This window comes from Otolemur garnettii, unplaced genomic scaffold, assembly GCF_000181295.1.
Source record: "Otolemur garnettii isolate 467f Iridium unplaced genomic scaffold, OtoGar3 scaffold00165, whole genome shotgun sequence".
In the NCBI taxonomy this organism is placed as follows: Eukaryota; Metazoa; Chordata; class Mammalia; order Primates; family Galagidae; genus Otolemur; species Otolemur garnettii.
The window spans coordinates 1,391,036-1,406,595 of NW_003852560.1; the positions used below are offsets into that span (position 1 = coordinate 1,391,036).

General features: G+C 38.9%; 1 protein-coding gene across 1 annotated transcript in view; it reads right to left on the bottom strand.

The window, feature by feature from the left end:
• FMN2 (formin 2) overlaps positions 1 to 15,560 on the bottom strand; it is a 332,811-nt gene that overhangs the window by 201,328 nt on the left and 115,923 nt on the right. The window contains 2 exon segments of the mRNA XM_023519245.1: positions 12,433 to 12,577; positions 14,635 to 15,560. The exon segment at positions 14,635 to 15,560 is cut by the window's right edge and continues 19 nt beyond it. Of these exon segments, the coding sequence (XP_023375013.1) occupies positions 12,433 to 12,577; positions 14,635 to 15,560 (1,071 nt within the window).

Below are 15,560 nucleotides of genomic sequence, written 5' to 3' on the forward strand. Positions count from 1 at the left end.
AGAGGAAGGGGAGAGGAAGGGGAGAGGAAAGAGAGAGGAAGGAGAGAGGAAAGAGAGGAAAGAGAAAAGGGAAAGAAGAAAGGAGAGAAGGATGAAGGGAGAGAAGGAGGGAGGTAGAAGGGGAGAGGGGAGAAGGGGACAGGCCAATTTTAACTTATACATTTCAATTTAAGTTCAATAATGCAAATCTCCTTTACCACACATCTGTTCAAGATAAAAGTTAAAAATGCAGAGGTCCTAAGATTTTGCTTTTAATTCTCTTTCCTATATGAGGAATTGAGAGAAGAGAGATTAGTTAAAACTTTCATCAAAATGGCCAATAAAACAATTTACAGTCAAAATGTTAAACCAACAGCAGAGGTAACCTCCATGAACACAGAAAATCTATCCTCTGGGGGTTGCTGGTGACCTTGTCCAAATCCATTGGCTACAAGGCCAGTCTAGCTTCTAAAGTGATTTTAATTATATTCCCAGAGCACACACTTCTACAGAGAAAAATCACAGCCCATAGATTTTCAGTCTCTTTATCAACAGCAAAGCAAAAAGGTCTACAATTCTCCTTTAATGGACTCTTCTCTTTAAAACCATATTGTTCTTTAAGTTAAAAATAGCTTATACTTCAGACCATGTACTTTTAGGGGGAACAAAAGTTTAAGTTTTTTTGAGCTTGAAAAAAATATTACTCAACTACAAAATTATGGACTGAAATCATAATTACTCTATGGGTTACTAGTGCTACCAGAAAAACACTTACTTTCCCCTGTGAAAAATAAATGTTTATTGGTAAATATGTAGATAAGTAGGCTAAGACTTGGAATTCTCATTGAAATCCAAATGGCTGCACCATTGTTACATTCCCATGAGTAGTATATATGAAGGGTTCCAGTTTCTCCACATCATACTAGTTATCATCTTCCTTTTTGATTACAGCCATCTCAGCACATGTTAAGTAGGGTTGCACTATGGTTTTGATTTTCATTTCTTTAATGTTAAATATATTTTCATATGCTTATTGGCCAGTGGTATAATTCTTTAGAGAAACATCTATTCAAATCTTTTGCCCAACTTGAAGCTATTGACCTAAAGTGATCCTCCTGCCTCAGTCTCCCAAGTGGCTGGGAATTCAGGCATGTACTACTACAGCTGATTTTTCAATTTCTTGTAGAGACAGAGTTCCATTACATTGCTCAACCTGGTCTTCAACTCTTGGCATTGATCAATCTTCCTGCCTCAGCCTCGCAAAGTGCTAAGATTACAAGTATGAGCCACTATACTAGCAATCATTTTAAATTTATTAAAGTTTCACCTGGACTTAGTACAAGCAAAGATACAGTCCAGACATTGATGACCACTGCCTAGATAGTTTCACCCAGCTGTCACTGTCACCCCTGGGGAGATTCAGAAAGAGCAATCCCCTATAACACTAGCATGTGTGGAGACGGTCTCACCCAGACCCCACTCAAGCTTCCAACATCAGGCTAGGGAAAAACCTACCTCTCTACACAGCTTAAACTGTAACAATCAAAGGAAAATGGGACAAAGCAAAACACCTACATTACAGGCTCTCAATGCACCCATCCCTCACCTGTCAGGTCAAGCTTCCAGAGTTCTTCACTAAGTAGTAAGTTTGCAGCAAAGGATAACATGTACACTATAATACTATCAGAGCTGAGAGAAAAGGAACCAGATGAGAAGAAACCAGCAAAAGAACTCTGTTAACATGAAAATACAAAAGAGTTTAACACCCCCAAAAGATCACAGTGGATCTATGTCAATAGACCCAGACTAAAAAGAAAATGTCCAAATGTCAGAAATGGAATTTAGAGTATGATGACAAATAAATGAATTTCAAGAGAAAGTTGAAAACCAAGAAAAATAAGACAAAACAAAAAAAAAATTTCAGGACATCAATGAAAAATAAAAAATGTCACTAAAGAACTAGACAACATGAGAAAGGATATAACAGAACTAACTTAAAGAAATAAAAATTATTTACAGAATTTCATAATACAGCAGAAAGCTTCACAACAGGCTAAACTACACAGAAGAATGAATCTCAGAGCTTAAAGACAAGGCTCTTGAGCAAATCCAGTCATTCAAAGATGCAGAAAAGAGAATAAAGAAGAAAAAAAGCAATTGTTCAGAGAAATATGGGACTATATGAATTGAATTAATACAGGGATCATAAGTATCCCAGAAGCAGAAGAGGAAAAATCAAAAACCATGGCAAATCTATTAGAGCAAATTATCTGGGAAAACTTTCCCAGTAGTGCCAGAGATAAACAGCAACATCATAATAGCTAGGAAATTCAACATGCCACAGACAGAGCTAAACACATCATCAAAGCAAAAACAACAATACATAACTACTGGACTTAAAAAGGACGCTAGAATTAATGGACCTGATAGATACAGAATATTCTATCCAAAAACTACTGAATATACATTCTTTTCATGAGCACATGGGATATTCTCCAAGACTGAGCATATCTTAGGACACAAAGCATGTCTTAGCAAATTAAAAAAAAAAAAAACAAAAAAACAAAAATCATGTCTTGTATGTCTCAGCCCACAGTGGAACAAAACTAGAAATCAATTCTAAGAGAAACACTCAAATCTACACAATTTATGGAAATTAAACAACAGGCTGCTAAACTATCTCTAGGTCAATGATGAAATTAAGATGTAATTTAAAAAATTCATACCGGAGCAGTGCCTATGGCTCAAAGGGGTAGGGCGCTGGCCCCATATGGTGGGTTCAAACCCAGCCCTGGCCCAAAAACTGCCACAAAAAAAAAAAAAAAAGATTTCTATCTTAGTGAAGCATCACAGGAATGGAGAAGTATGAATTCTAGTATTCAACTTTGATATGAGGACAATTAATGACACGGTGGGGCATGGGGGAAGGGGAGACCAGACAGAGGAGGAGGGAGGGGCTGAGGGAAAGGAAAAGAAGAAAAAAAAAAGTAATGAAAAGAAAATAGTGATTAATTTTCACATAAATTGGATTTAATTTTGACCAAAGTACATTACTTAAACATTAATTTTTAATTCAACCTGTTAATATGTTGTTTAGGATATTGTATCCTCACTTATAAGTGAAATATGTTTGTAATTTCCCCTTTATAATAATATATTTTCTCCAATTTTAATGTTAGGCGTATCTAGATTAAGTAGAATGATTTTGAATTATTCTTTTTCTATTGTCTATAAGATTTGGCATGATCTGTTTTTATTTATAAATATGAGTTGTTTATTTTTTGAGACTTTGGGAAAATAATAAGTTAATTGATGACTCCATACTGAACCTCAGAGTCAAAGCATTCTATAATAGTCATACTCTTATTTGACAACGTGAACGTTACTTTCTTTGCATTATTATCATTATTGCTTAATATTTCAATGCAGCAATCAATCTTCATTCGTTATTTACGAGGTTTTTGTTTCTAGTCCTTATTTAAACATTGTTATGGTTATTAAATTTTAAGCCTTTTTAATTTTGTGAAGGCAGAAAGTGGAAACTTAATAAACACATGTATATGTAAAAAAAAAATTCATAAGCTAGTTGAGATGATGTATAATTGAAAAGTTGTTCTGTGATACAAGAAGGGTATACTCCAGTCTTTAAATTATTAAGGGATACTTCGCAGCTAATGGTTTATACATTTTTCTCAGTTAGAACCTGAATATTGTCTTTATATCACCTGTTTTAATGAACACAGGCTTTCCAATAATAAGTTGCCAAGAATTGGTAATGATATCTATTATTGAACATTGGTTTGCTTGTGTGTGGTTCACTTATATAAAATCCTTTAATGGCCTTAATAGTTTAGACTAAATGACACAAAGCAGAAATTAAATAAACTTGATTGTTGTACCCGTAAAAAAAAAAAAGATTCCTCAAACTATATGACAAATGGGTTACCCACTCTCAAAATCTATGGGATTCAGGAAAAGCAGTCCTAAGGGGAAAATTCATAGACTTATACGCCTACATTACAAAGTCAGAAGATCACAAATTAACAACCCAAATAAAAGTCACATCTCAAGAAAATAGCTCCAGTCAAAAACTGCAAAAAAAAAAAAAAAAAGTAACAAATTTATTTACACTTCAACCCCTTTAAATTTATTAAGTCTTATTTTTAGAATGTTCTATGTATGTTTAAGAAGTACCTATATTCTTCTGCGATTGAGCAGAACATTTTATTGGTGGTTTTGGTCTATTTTATTATACTGCTGTTCAATTTTTCCATTTCCTTGTTGATCTGCCTAACTGTTCTATGCATTATTGAAGATGGGCTATTGAAGCCTCCAAATATTACTGTTGACTCCTCTCTTGAATTCTGTTAGTTTTTGCTTCACGCACTTTGGGACTCTGTTCTCAGGTAGGCCAATAACTAACTGCACTACCTTCCTTTTAGATCCTCCTTTCAATATGAAATGTCTTTCTCTATCTCCAGTAACATTCTTTAAAGTTTATTTTGTATGACCCTGGTATAGCTAATCTCTACAGCTCTTTTGTTGCTGTTTAAAGTTGTTCTTTTTAAAACGTGTTATTCTGCCCATCCTGGGGTGAAACCACAGCTACAGGCAGAGTTACAGAAAGACAGAGATGTCTTTTCAGCTCCACCCGTCCAGGGTAGACCCGAGTTGGCAGAGGCTGGTGGGGAAGTAGGTTGTGGCTCAATTATCACAGATTTCCACTATTCTTACTGAGTTCTTAGAGGATTTTCTCAAATGACCATTTCTCCAATTCCTATATTCTCATAGGACGATTTCCAGAAACTGAAAATGATTTTTTTGGTCATAATTTCTACCAGTTAAATTGTTGTTATGCTAGAAAGAAAAGTTTCTCATTCTGTCATTCTGGAAGGCCCACTTCCAAACAAAAGTAATACTTCGGATAGTTTTGAGTTATAAATCAAGCGATTTTAAAGATTCGTATGCTAATATTTGACAAAGAAAATTAAGGAGAAAGGTTCAAAATCTTCCATTACAGACGTATTTTTGAAAAAGAAACAGCTTATAATCCAATCTAAACAAAGTTTTAAATTTAAAAATACTACAGGCATAAATAATAACAGTTTTTTTTTTCACATCTTAAACTTGTGGTCTCAAATAATCACAGCCATTTCTCAGTATAGGCCTCACTGAATTAGGGTGTGAATAATCAGACCAACGTCCCCAGTGTCCTGGGAGCTGTCATAATTGTGACTATACAAGCCAAATAACGAATAAAATCCTCTTTTGCTCTGGGGTTATCCAAAGTCCTCTCACTGTCCATGGTAAAGAAATGTACATTCAACTCTTTCATACCATGCTAACAAAATAAACATTGGGTCCAATTATCTAAATTCAATTCTCACACTTACGTCTAATATGGCAAACCCAAAGGAGGATGGGAAAGAAACACACTCAGCTAAGGGAAATGAATACAAATGATCTACATTCTTGAGACTCTCAGACAGGAGCTCCCAGGGAAAGCCAGCTACAAACGATGACTGATTTACTACGGTTTTAAATAAGCTGTAAGGAAATCTTTGCTCACGGTGTTGTTCTCAAAAACCACCCCTTAATCCTTCCTACATAGCTAAGCCCAAATAAATTCTTCAAGGCCCACTTCAAGTCACATCTCCTCCACACAGGCCTTATCCCAAGTCCAGCCTACATACTCCGTTCAACTCCTGACCACCCACAGTTCTTAATGTCTCTAGTATACAGTGTGGAACCTAAGGATTATTCCAGTAGCGTCCCTCGAATTACTCTATACTGTTTCTCTTGGGCTGTTCTGTAGTAAATCAGCCCTCTGGAGAACCTCTGTGCCCTCACTGGTGTATTTCACTTTTTCCCTCTGCTGTATCTGCTGAATGAATGGACGTCTGCGGCCATCAATGTAGGTGCTCCAGTGTGACCAGTACTTCTACTGCGTAGCTTCTCCGGCAAAACTAAAGACACCTCACTCTTTCTAGTGTTCTAGGGCTCTCTGCAATAGCAGCTCCACTCTGCATTGGCAGTAGCAAGATAATGTTTTCCCATCATCTGCTTCAAACAGAATTAAAAAAAAATTTATTTTTAGAGATGAGGTCTTGCACTCCAGCCTGGGTAGGCTGGTGCTGGAGTGCAATGGCTACTCGCGGGTGGGGTAACAGTGCCCTGAAGCCTTCAACTTCTGGGTTCAAGTGACCCTCTATCTTCAACCTCCTAAGTAGGTGGGACTACAAGCACATGCCTCCATGCCGGGTGTTCCAAATAGAATATATATTCTCCTCTAATGCTCTCTCTTCAATCCTGATGTATCAAAATAAACATAACAAATCAACAAACACAACATCCCAGCCATCCCATCTAGTCCAAGAAAATCTTAATACCATCATAGTACATGAATATAAAGTCTAAGAGAATTAACCTTCAGCGTTATTAAATTTTATGCACTTCCATGGTATGACTAATCAAATAGAATTTCCCTAATATATAATCTAGGAAGGTCAAGGATCATTAGCTTAATTATATTTTCTTTTCACTATGTTGGTGGATTTATAAAAAATAATTTTTTAGGAGCCAAGAAAATTTTAAAACAGAGGTTTCATTCTTGGAATTGATTGGCTATACTCTACAAATAGTTATAGGAATAACATCTTCAAAACGTAATAAATCCTTCAACATCTAAAACAAAGCCAGATTCCCCCAAAACCTATGTTTGTCTAATTATAGCTTCATTATTTTGATGTGGTTTTCTACGTAAATACATTTTAAAGGCTTGCAAGGGGAATGTGTTCTATTGAAAGCAGATGTTAAAAGATACAAAGTATCAAATGCTTATTGTGTGTCCCCCAAACAAATCTAAATTGTCCTATTATAAGATATTTGGTGTTGTAGATATTTTAGAAGACTAACAGAACTGTTGAAAGCAACCAAAACACAGCCTTGCCAGCTACACTGGAGAAATTAACACCATTTCAAGAAGCTAGACTTGTACCACTCAGATTAGCTTGCCACACTGCAGATGCTGAATTTCTACTGATCATGATAAAACATAAAATCTAAACATAGAATCTAAAAATAAATATGTTCAGTAAATGAATAAATCTGATGCAAAGATTCACAGATAGCATATATAGTATAACCTCTTCTTCCTTTTCATAGCAGTGAATAATCCAGGGCCAGTCAATACCTGAAGAGCAGCACACACATTCTCCCAAATTCCCTAACATGATAAGAAGCCTTTTAAGGGCAATTACTGTCTCGTGTAAGGACATTTAGAGGTATTACACTACATACTCCCAAATAAGAGAAGCTGAATGATGGATGCTCCTTTTCTCCCTGTTATCACACATTTTTACAACACACACACACACACACACACACACAAGGCTTTTTTTATCATTAAGTCATCAAGCATACTGGAAAGACTGAACATTCTACCAAATTCCTTAAAATTTACGTCTGTAATAAATGTGAATTCTAAAGAGTCCTTTCATTACCTACCCTTATATAATAAGTAGTATATTTAGCTATCTATTTTTTTTAATCGTCTTTCCAGAGGCTGAAACCTACCAAGCATTTAACCATCGTAAATAGTGTCTCTCTCCCATTCTTTGGGCAAAGCATTCGAATCTGATAAAGAGAAGAAACCCAGGAAGAGATTCTTTTGTGTCACATCAAATGGTTAGGCAAATGTCAGTTATGTACTTTAAAAAATCAGACAGATTCTTACTCCTTATGAACTTCTGTATGCAAATGTACATTGTAAGTAACATGTTCCTTCAAGCACGATGAGCCATTATTTACTTAAGGGATATTTTACAAAGATAGTTCTTTTTGTGTCCTAGGGTGAATAAAAAGTATCATCACTTGACATTGGTGAGGTTTCACCACGGTGGTTGTCTGTTTCTAACCAATATTTATATGACACACAAGAAAAATGGCCCTTCTTTTTACTGCTTACAGAAGCTTTTGTGTCTAAAGCTCACATGGATCAGATAAACTTTTATTTAACTGGGCAAATGTCATGTTCGGTGGCATCACAGTTTATGGGTTTGTCATAACTGTGAAAAGACTAAAAAGGTTTTAAAAGTGTCTTCACATATAATCTAAGAGTAACTGAAGTCATGTAAACATTGATCAGATATGAAAACCAATACAAATTCAAATTCTTCTTTTTTTTTTTTTTTGAGACAGTCTTACCATGTCACCCTGGGTAGAGCGCCATGGCATCACAGCTCACAGCAACCTCACACTTTTGGGCCCAAGCAATTCTCTTGCCTCAGCCTCCTGAGTAGCTGGGACTATAGGCACCCACAACACCCGGCTATTTTTTTGTTGTAGTTGTCATTGTTGTTTAGCAGGCCCAGGCTGGACTTGAACCCGCCAGCCCCAGTGCACGTGGCCAGTGCCCTAACCACTGAGCTATGGGTGCCAAGCCTCAAATTCTTTCTTTAAAGTATATGTTTTAGTCTCCATATAAACAAAATACTGTACTTAGACTCATATGAAATGTGTCACATCCATTACTATGATTTAATTAGGAGAACAGAGGCTCTGGAGCCAGATGGCTGGAGTCTGAACCTGTACTTGGGCACAGCCTCTTACCAGCTTAGGAACATGGTTGAATTCCTTTACCTCAGTCTTCTGTACTATGAATTGAGGATTATGGTACCCATCTGATGGGAGTAAGAGGATTAAATGACTTGATATGAATGCTAAAAACAACAACTGATCCATGAGAAGTAACTGCACTGATTCAATATACCTTGTGGTTTCCGTGATTATTATTACTGCTGCTGTCATAATTACGGCTACTATCATGTTTACCAAGTCATATTCCCTTATGATTTCATTTGACACAGGATTAACCAGACTCTTTTGGGGGGGGAGGGGACAGGGTCTCATTCTGCCACCTGAGCTAGATTCCCATGGCGTCACCACAGCTCACAGCAACCTCAAATTCCTAAGCTCCTCCTGCCCCAGCCTCCTGAGGATCCAGTGATCCTCCTGCCCCAGCCTCCTGAGTAGCTGAGTCTACAGGTGCTCACCACCATACCTGGCGAATGTTTTCTAGTTTTTGCAGAGATAGGGGTCTTGTTAGTGCTCAACTGGTTGCAAACTCTGGCTTTGTAATCCTCCTGCCTCAGTCTCCCAAAGTGCTAGGATTACAGATGTGAGCTACCACACCCAGCCTAGAAACTTTCGCGGCCAATCCTTATTATCAAAATCATTCCAAAGTGAATACTCTCATTTTCGCGCACAAAAACTTGGGTTAAAATTAATTCAATATTATTTGGTCACCAAAGTTCCTGAGGTGACTTATGATCATTATCAACATTAATAATCATGAATTACTCTGAAAATAGAGAAGAGACTGAACCAAATGTTTACTGGCTCTAGAGACTTCCTTAAAATCAGGCAAGTGTGGATGTGCATCAATGTTTCAACCCGGGCTTGAAGTGAGGGTTGCTTTTTCTTCTTTTTCCTCTTTATTCCTCAAGAGACAGACTTGGTATTGTCATTATTTTAAGTTTGCAGGTTACTAAACAATTCCGATGTAAAAGGGTCATACTCATATGTCTGATAAAACTTCAAAACCTTCTCAGCCGATCTTACATTTAATACTTCAAAACCAAGGAAGATAAATGAAGAAATCATTACAAAACAAACTTCAATACACATTCCATGAACGAAATACACAAAATGCTTTGTCTTAAGGTCCCAGTAGGAAAAGAGATTTAGAAATACAAGCTTTTCAACATTACTATTTGTCTGAGTGTCCAGAGAAAATAACCTTCTTTCTCCTCATGCCAAACGGCAATGTGCCTAGCTGAAGAATCCTCTGTTACCATGCTGAAAATGTCTCTGCCATGACAGTAAAAACAGCCCAGGCACCTCGTAAAATGCCAGTGCATTCAACAACAGTCCTACTTTCAAGAAGACAGATCACAGAAAAATTATTTGGCTATTTTTAAATATTTAAAGAAAAACAGAACTTCCAGCTTCCATTGTATATAAGAAGAATTGCTTGAACTACCTCCATAAACATAAGCCACAGCATTAAAGGCTATTAATTTTACAGGAAATGAATTATGAGCTACCAAAATGTCTGCACATATAATCAGTATACATTTCCCATAAGAAGAAGATCTGCACGTATCCTGAAAATATACTTTCCTTAAATAAAATGTTAAATGTCTCAAGTAAATGGAACAGATAGATTTTTCCTTCCAAATATAATGAAGTTAAATAAAACCAAGTTTCTTTGGTAACATATCACTCTGCGATGATTTTTCTCTAGCGGAGGAAAAAAAAAAACATCTTTTATCTCTCTAAAAACAAACCTGAAGTGCAGAGCTAAGTATTAAACCCCAGGTGGAACAGTTACTGAACAAGCTGATCAGAACTCCTGATGGAGTCCGTTCCATAAGCCCTGTTGGAAGTTGAAGGTCAAGGGTAGCCTCACCACCGATAAGTGCAAATGACCACATTGGAAAAGTCTCTCGCCTTAATGACTGAGGGACAGAGGGAGGTGATTATGTTGAGGTGATGCTCCCCACAGATGCACTGTTGATATGCAAAGATGCCACCTCATGCCAACCCATTTAATTCAAAGTTTTGAGGATTTAGACACAAATCGTATTTCAGTAAGTTACACGCTGAATACTATGTCAAATAGAACATAGAATCCTCAGTGTCAGGCGACTGGGAGATATCTGCTTTATCTGTAGTCTCTTAGGGGAGAAAAATAAAAAGGTGGGTTGCTGGGAGCTGGGAAAGGTATGGTTTGATTTTGGAATATACAGTCTCTGGACAAGAGATGTCCCATGCCTGTTTTTCAAGTGACAATTCTGGCTGCCTGGCCCTCCTTGATGTTTGTAACTCTCCACACATATACCTTGCTCAGACAGCTGTTCTATTCCTTATAAAATCTATAAGAAGAGATATGATGACTCAGCCTCGGTATAACTCAAATTTCCCATGGAAAAGGTTTTTAAAATATTTATCTCTGCCAGAGAAAACGTGGTTCTCTGTCTACCTTCGATCCTCTTAACATTGTCACCTGGGACTTACTAATTATTATTACACAAATGATTTTCTGGTGTTTAATCACTACTGGGCCTATTGACTGATATTGGTAGAGTCCTCCTCCCTCAGCCATCTGGTTTATTAAGTTAACGAATATTCATTGAGTGCCCACAATGGGCCAGGCCCCATCTCAATTACTACCGTTACTGATCTATGGTCACCAGCAACCAGCTGCAATGTGAAAAATGGTCCTGCACAATGCAACTGCATGAAGTTTAGGTTTGCATTATTCTGAGATTGATGAAATGCCTACGTTGAGCCAGGTCAGCCAGCCCGCCCAGCCCACTATGGGTTCCAGGGGTCTGCCTGTCCCCTTCTAATCCATCTCTTCCTGGCTGTATTTGGCAGTGTCCATCCAGTGTGACTTGTCTGCTTTGAAATAAGTATCAAAGGAAACAATTCTGCATCATCACCCAGCTACAACGTTGAGATCAGAGGCAAAAACTCAAGGCATCACCCCATTACTTGGCACTTATCTGAGCAGATTGGGCGAGGGGAACACTGGAGACCCTGGCCTCATTTCCCCCTCCTCTCCTCCCAAGACCGAGCTGTTTGCCATTCCTTTGCCTCCATGGACTCTTACCTACCACCTTGTAAAAGTTAGGAAGTGTAGCCACTCCCCATTTCAGGGTAAAAGATGGGCACCAATAGTAATTTCTTCTATCTGGAGCTCATTAGCAGGGTTTTACTACACCTTCCTGAATGACAGTCTTGAACAACTTATAACAACATCCTTTTATTATCAAGTCCAACGAATACATCAGTTGAAAAATGTTGCTTGGAAATGTTTTCTCTTGAAATGCGCCAGGCTTACTTTTTTCTGAATTAAGTGTTGCAGATTAAATCAAAGATCTAACAAGGCATGGAGAAGTTAGGAATGGATATGAGATTTCCTTCCATATGTCAAGTACAGAGTTGAGTAGCTGGATTCTACCAGCATGCACTTCAGTTATAATGCAACAAAATACCAAATGCATTAGCAGTTACTAAGAGTGGAATCCTTGCTTATTTTTCTTTGCTCTCTCTTTCCTTTCTTCCCATCCATACTCGCACTGAGATGGACTTGAACCAAGAGAAAATTTATTTTCAGACAACTAGTTCTGAAAAGAAGCAATGACTGCGATTTTGGAAATACGTATTATGAAGTTACAAATAAAAGAGCATTATCACTTGAGGGAGATGATCACAAGTGATTCTACTTGAACTAGTCTTCCTTAACCACGTGTTCTAAAATTCTAACTGTGCTATCCGTGTGTGGTCCGCAGAGGTGTAAGCAGCCTGGAAACTCTCTCAGAGCCCTTCTAGTTTACACGCGTGCCAGAAATACTGTCCAAATTCAGAAAGCACGAGAACACTCACCTGTTTAGCCTTCGTTTTTGAGATAGTATCAGAAATGGGTTTCTTTCTCTCCTTTACATCGGTTTTAGAAAATAATTCCTCCAATTCGTGACAATCTATGGATGGCTCTTCAATTTTTTCCCAAATAAGTGAAGGACTGGAGTCTCTAAAATTAAGCAAAGGAACAATGAAAGGGCTGTCCAACTAAACTCCAGTATGGCAAGTATAACATAAAGGCGGAAGGAACCAAGGGAGGGGGAGGCAAATGTAGAAAGGGAGAGAAAAGGGAGACAGATGAAGAGGAAAAAATGCCCTTTATCACCATTTGTTTTATTAACCTAAGGAGAACATTAAAATGCCACCTGTATACGCAGAATGAAACCTCTAAGAATTCTCAGGAATTTTTAGTTATCAATTCACTGTACAAAAACATAAAAGAAAACCCTACCTCAGGATTGGCTGTGAAGGCCAGAAATGCTTGATGTCACAAAACCCCAACTTGCTTTATTAACCTGGTAGCTTATTCGTAGGTTAAAAAAATATGCATTTCCATGATTGCATCCTCCCTCCCCCCCCACCTCCCATCACCATCTATGAGTACAGATTTGTGTAATACCACCCACAAAGGGTAAAGGCATTTTTAGAAAGCAAAGCAACAATAACAAAAGAACTTCCGATTATGTGTCTGGAGAAAATGAGTCGGGGGCACAGGTTAAAATCATTTATCAGCATAGACGTGAGATGGAAACAACACAGAGAATGAAATGCAAACTCCGAAGTGGTCAGGATAGGTAGATTCTTGTCCCCTGATATGATTTACTGAAGATAAAATTAACATAGGAAATAAAATTAGCCTGGGAAATACCTTGTTTCTAAATGCAGGCCACAACAGGCAAAGGAAATTCAAGGGATCATGAAAAGTTAGAACAAGAAAGACCAGTGAGGGTTCAAGTACATTTCTTCCTCCCACCACCACATCCCACAACACTGTCTCAGGGGGAAAGCAGACTATGGACAAGGCGTGGAGAAATAATACACAACTAGGGTGACTGGTGGAAAGGAGTTTTTGTTTTGTTCAGACAGAGTCTTGTTCTGTCACCCAGGCTGGAATGCACTGACACGATTATAGCTCACTGTAGCCACCAACTCCTGGGCTCAAGTGAGCCTCTCGCCTCAGCCTCCCAAGTAAGCTGGAACTACAGGCGTGTACCATTGCCCCCAAGAAAGTATTCTTTTACAGTGATCATTCCAAAATATGCTTTTATGACTTCACATTATGTCTGAAGTCATCTACAGAGGTACCATGAAATTCTCAAAACTAAATTATCTCATTCCTGGGGTATAGATGTGTATTTTCTTCTCTCTCTCTTTTTTAACCAAACTTTTCAAATTAAGTTTATTATGTCATACAATTTTTCCACAGTAGTTCCTTAGTATATACATGGGGAATGGGTTCCAGAATCTCCCCTACACCAAGGATTTTGATCCTTACATGAAATGATGGCCTATTTGCATATAACCTATGCACATCCTCTGGTATACAGATGTGTACTTTCATGTAGACAGTATGATTCTGAAGACCACAAGATGGAACAGCGAGGCAGGCCTATGCCTTTAAAGGAGCAGTTCTCAACCTGTGGGTCGGGACCCCTTTGTAACAATGAAAACACATCACAGCATTAGGAAGGTTGAGAACCGCTGCTTTAAAGGATATATGCAGCGGTCGCTCTCCTACGAAGTTTTATATTTTTAAGTTGTTTGTCAGAAATAGGAATTTAAGTAGTAAAAGCAAAGAGTAGATTTTCATATGGAAAATAATCTAGCTAAAGCTGTCTCTCTGCACCTGTGTCCTCACCTGTGTTCTGCGAGAATATAAACATACTTTCAATTGGATTTGGAGATGAGTAAAGTCTTACAACTAGATAACAGAGTACGCATGCTAAGAAAAATAGATCCACCTATCTTTAAGATACATGTCAATAACTTTACAGATGGGTATATGCGTGTCTTATACACTGATACACGAGCCATTTGCTTTACCCCTTTGAAGAAAAGCCCAAAATCTTAAATGGCAAATTGCTTGACATTGATGTAAAAAAAATCTACAGACAAGTTTTAGACCTGTGCTTACAAAAATACGCTGCCATTTTCCCAAGAGTTTTAAGGTAAAATTCTGCCCTCGTACTGACAAACCGTGCAAAGACGAGCTCGCTCTCATGTTACCTTTTACTGTGTAGTTGAATTCTCGTCCAGTAAAGGGGTTTCATTGGGCAGCAAGGCTCTATTGGCTGCTTCCGAGTCCCTTTGTCCTGATTCATCCCTAGTCCAAACAAGCCAGATGTCAACGGAGGAGGAAGAAATCCACACACCTGTGGTGTCGATAAAGTGCTACTGCCAACTTGCGGGGGGAATGGAGGACCTGATCCAGGAAGCAGAGGGGGTGGTGGAGGTGGGGGGACTCCTGCCCCAGGTGGAAGAGAAGGGAGAGGGGAACCTGGAGCAGGCAGAATCCCCACACCTGGCAGAGGAGGGGGAGGAGGTATACCCACTCCAGGTAGAGGTGGGGGAGGAGGGATTCCTGTTCCTGGGAGAGGGGGAGGAGGAGGTATTCCCATACCAGGAAGAGGAGGTGGTGGGGGTATCCCCATACCAGGAAGAGGAGGTGGTGGGGGTATCCCCATACCAGGAAGAGGAGGTGGTGGGGGTATCCCCATACCAGGAAGAGGTGGGGGAGGAGGTATTCCCATACCAAGAAGAGGAGGTGCAGGGGGTATCCCCATACCAGGAAGAGGAGGTGGAGGGGGTATCTCCATACCAGGAAGAGGAGGTGGTGGGGGTATCCCCATACCAGGAAGAGGTGGGGGAGGAGGTATTCCTGTTCCTGGAAGGGGTGGGGGAGGTGGTATTCCCATTCCTGGAAGAGGGGGAGGAGGAGGTATCCCAGTACCAGGAAGAGGAGGAGGGAGTGGTATTGCTATACCAGGAAGAGGAGGGGGAGGGGGTATTCCAGTACTGGGGAGAGGAGGGGCGGGGGGTATCCCAATACTGGGAAGAGGAGGTATTCCTGTTCCTGGAAGAGGGGGAGGAGGAGGTATCCCAGTACCAGGAAGAGGAGGAGGAGGGGGTATTCCCACACCAGGAAGAGGAGG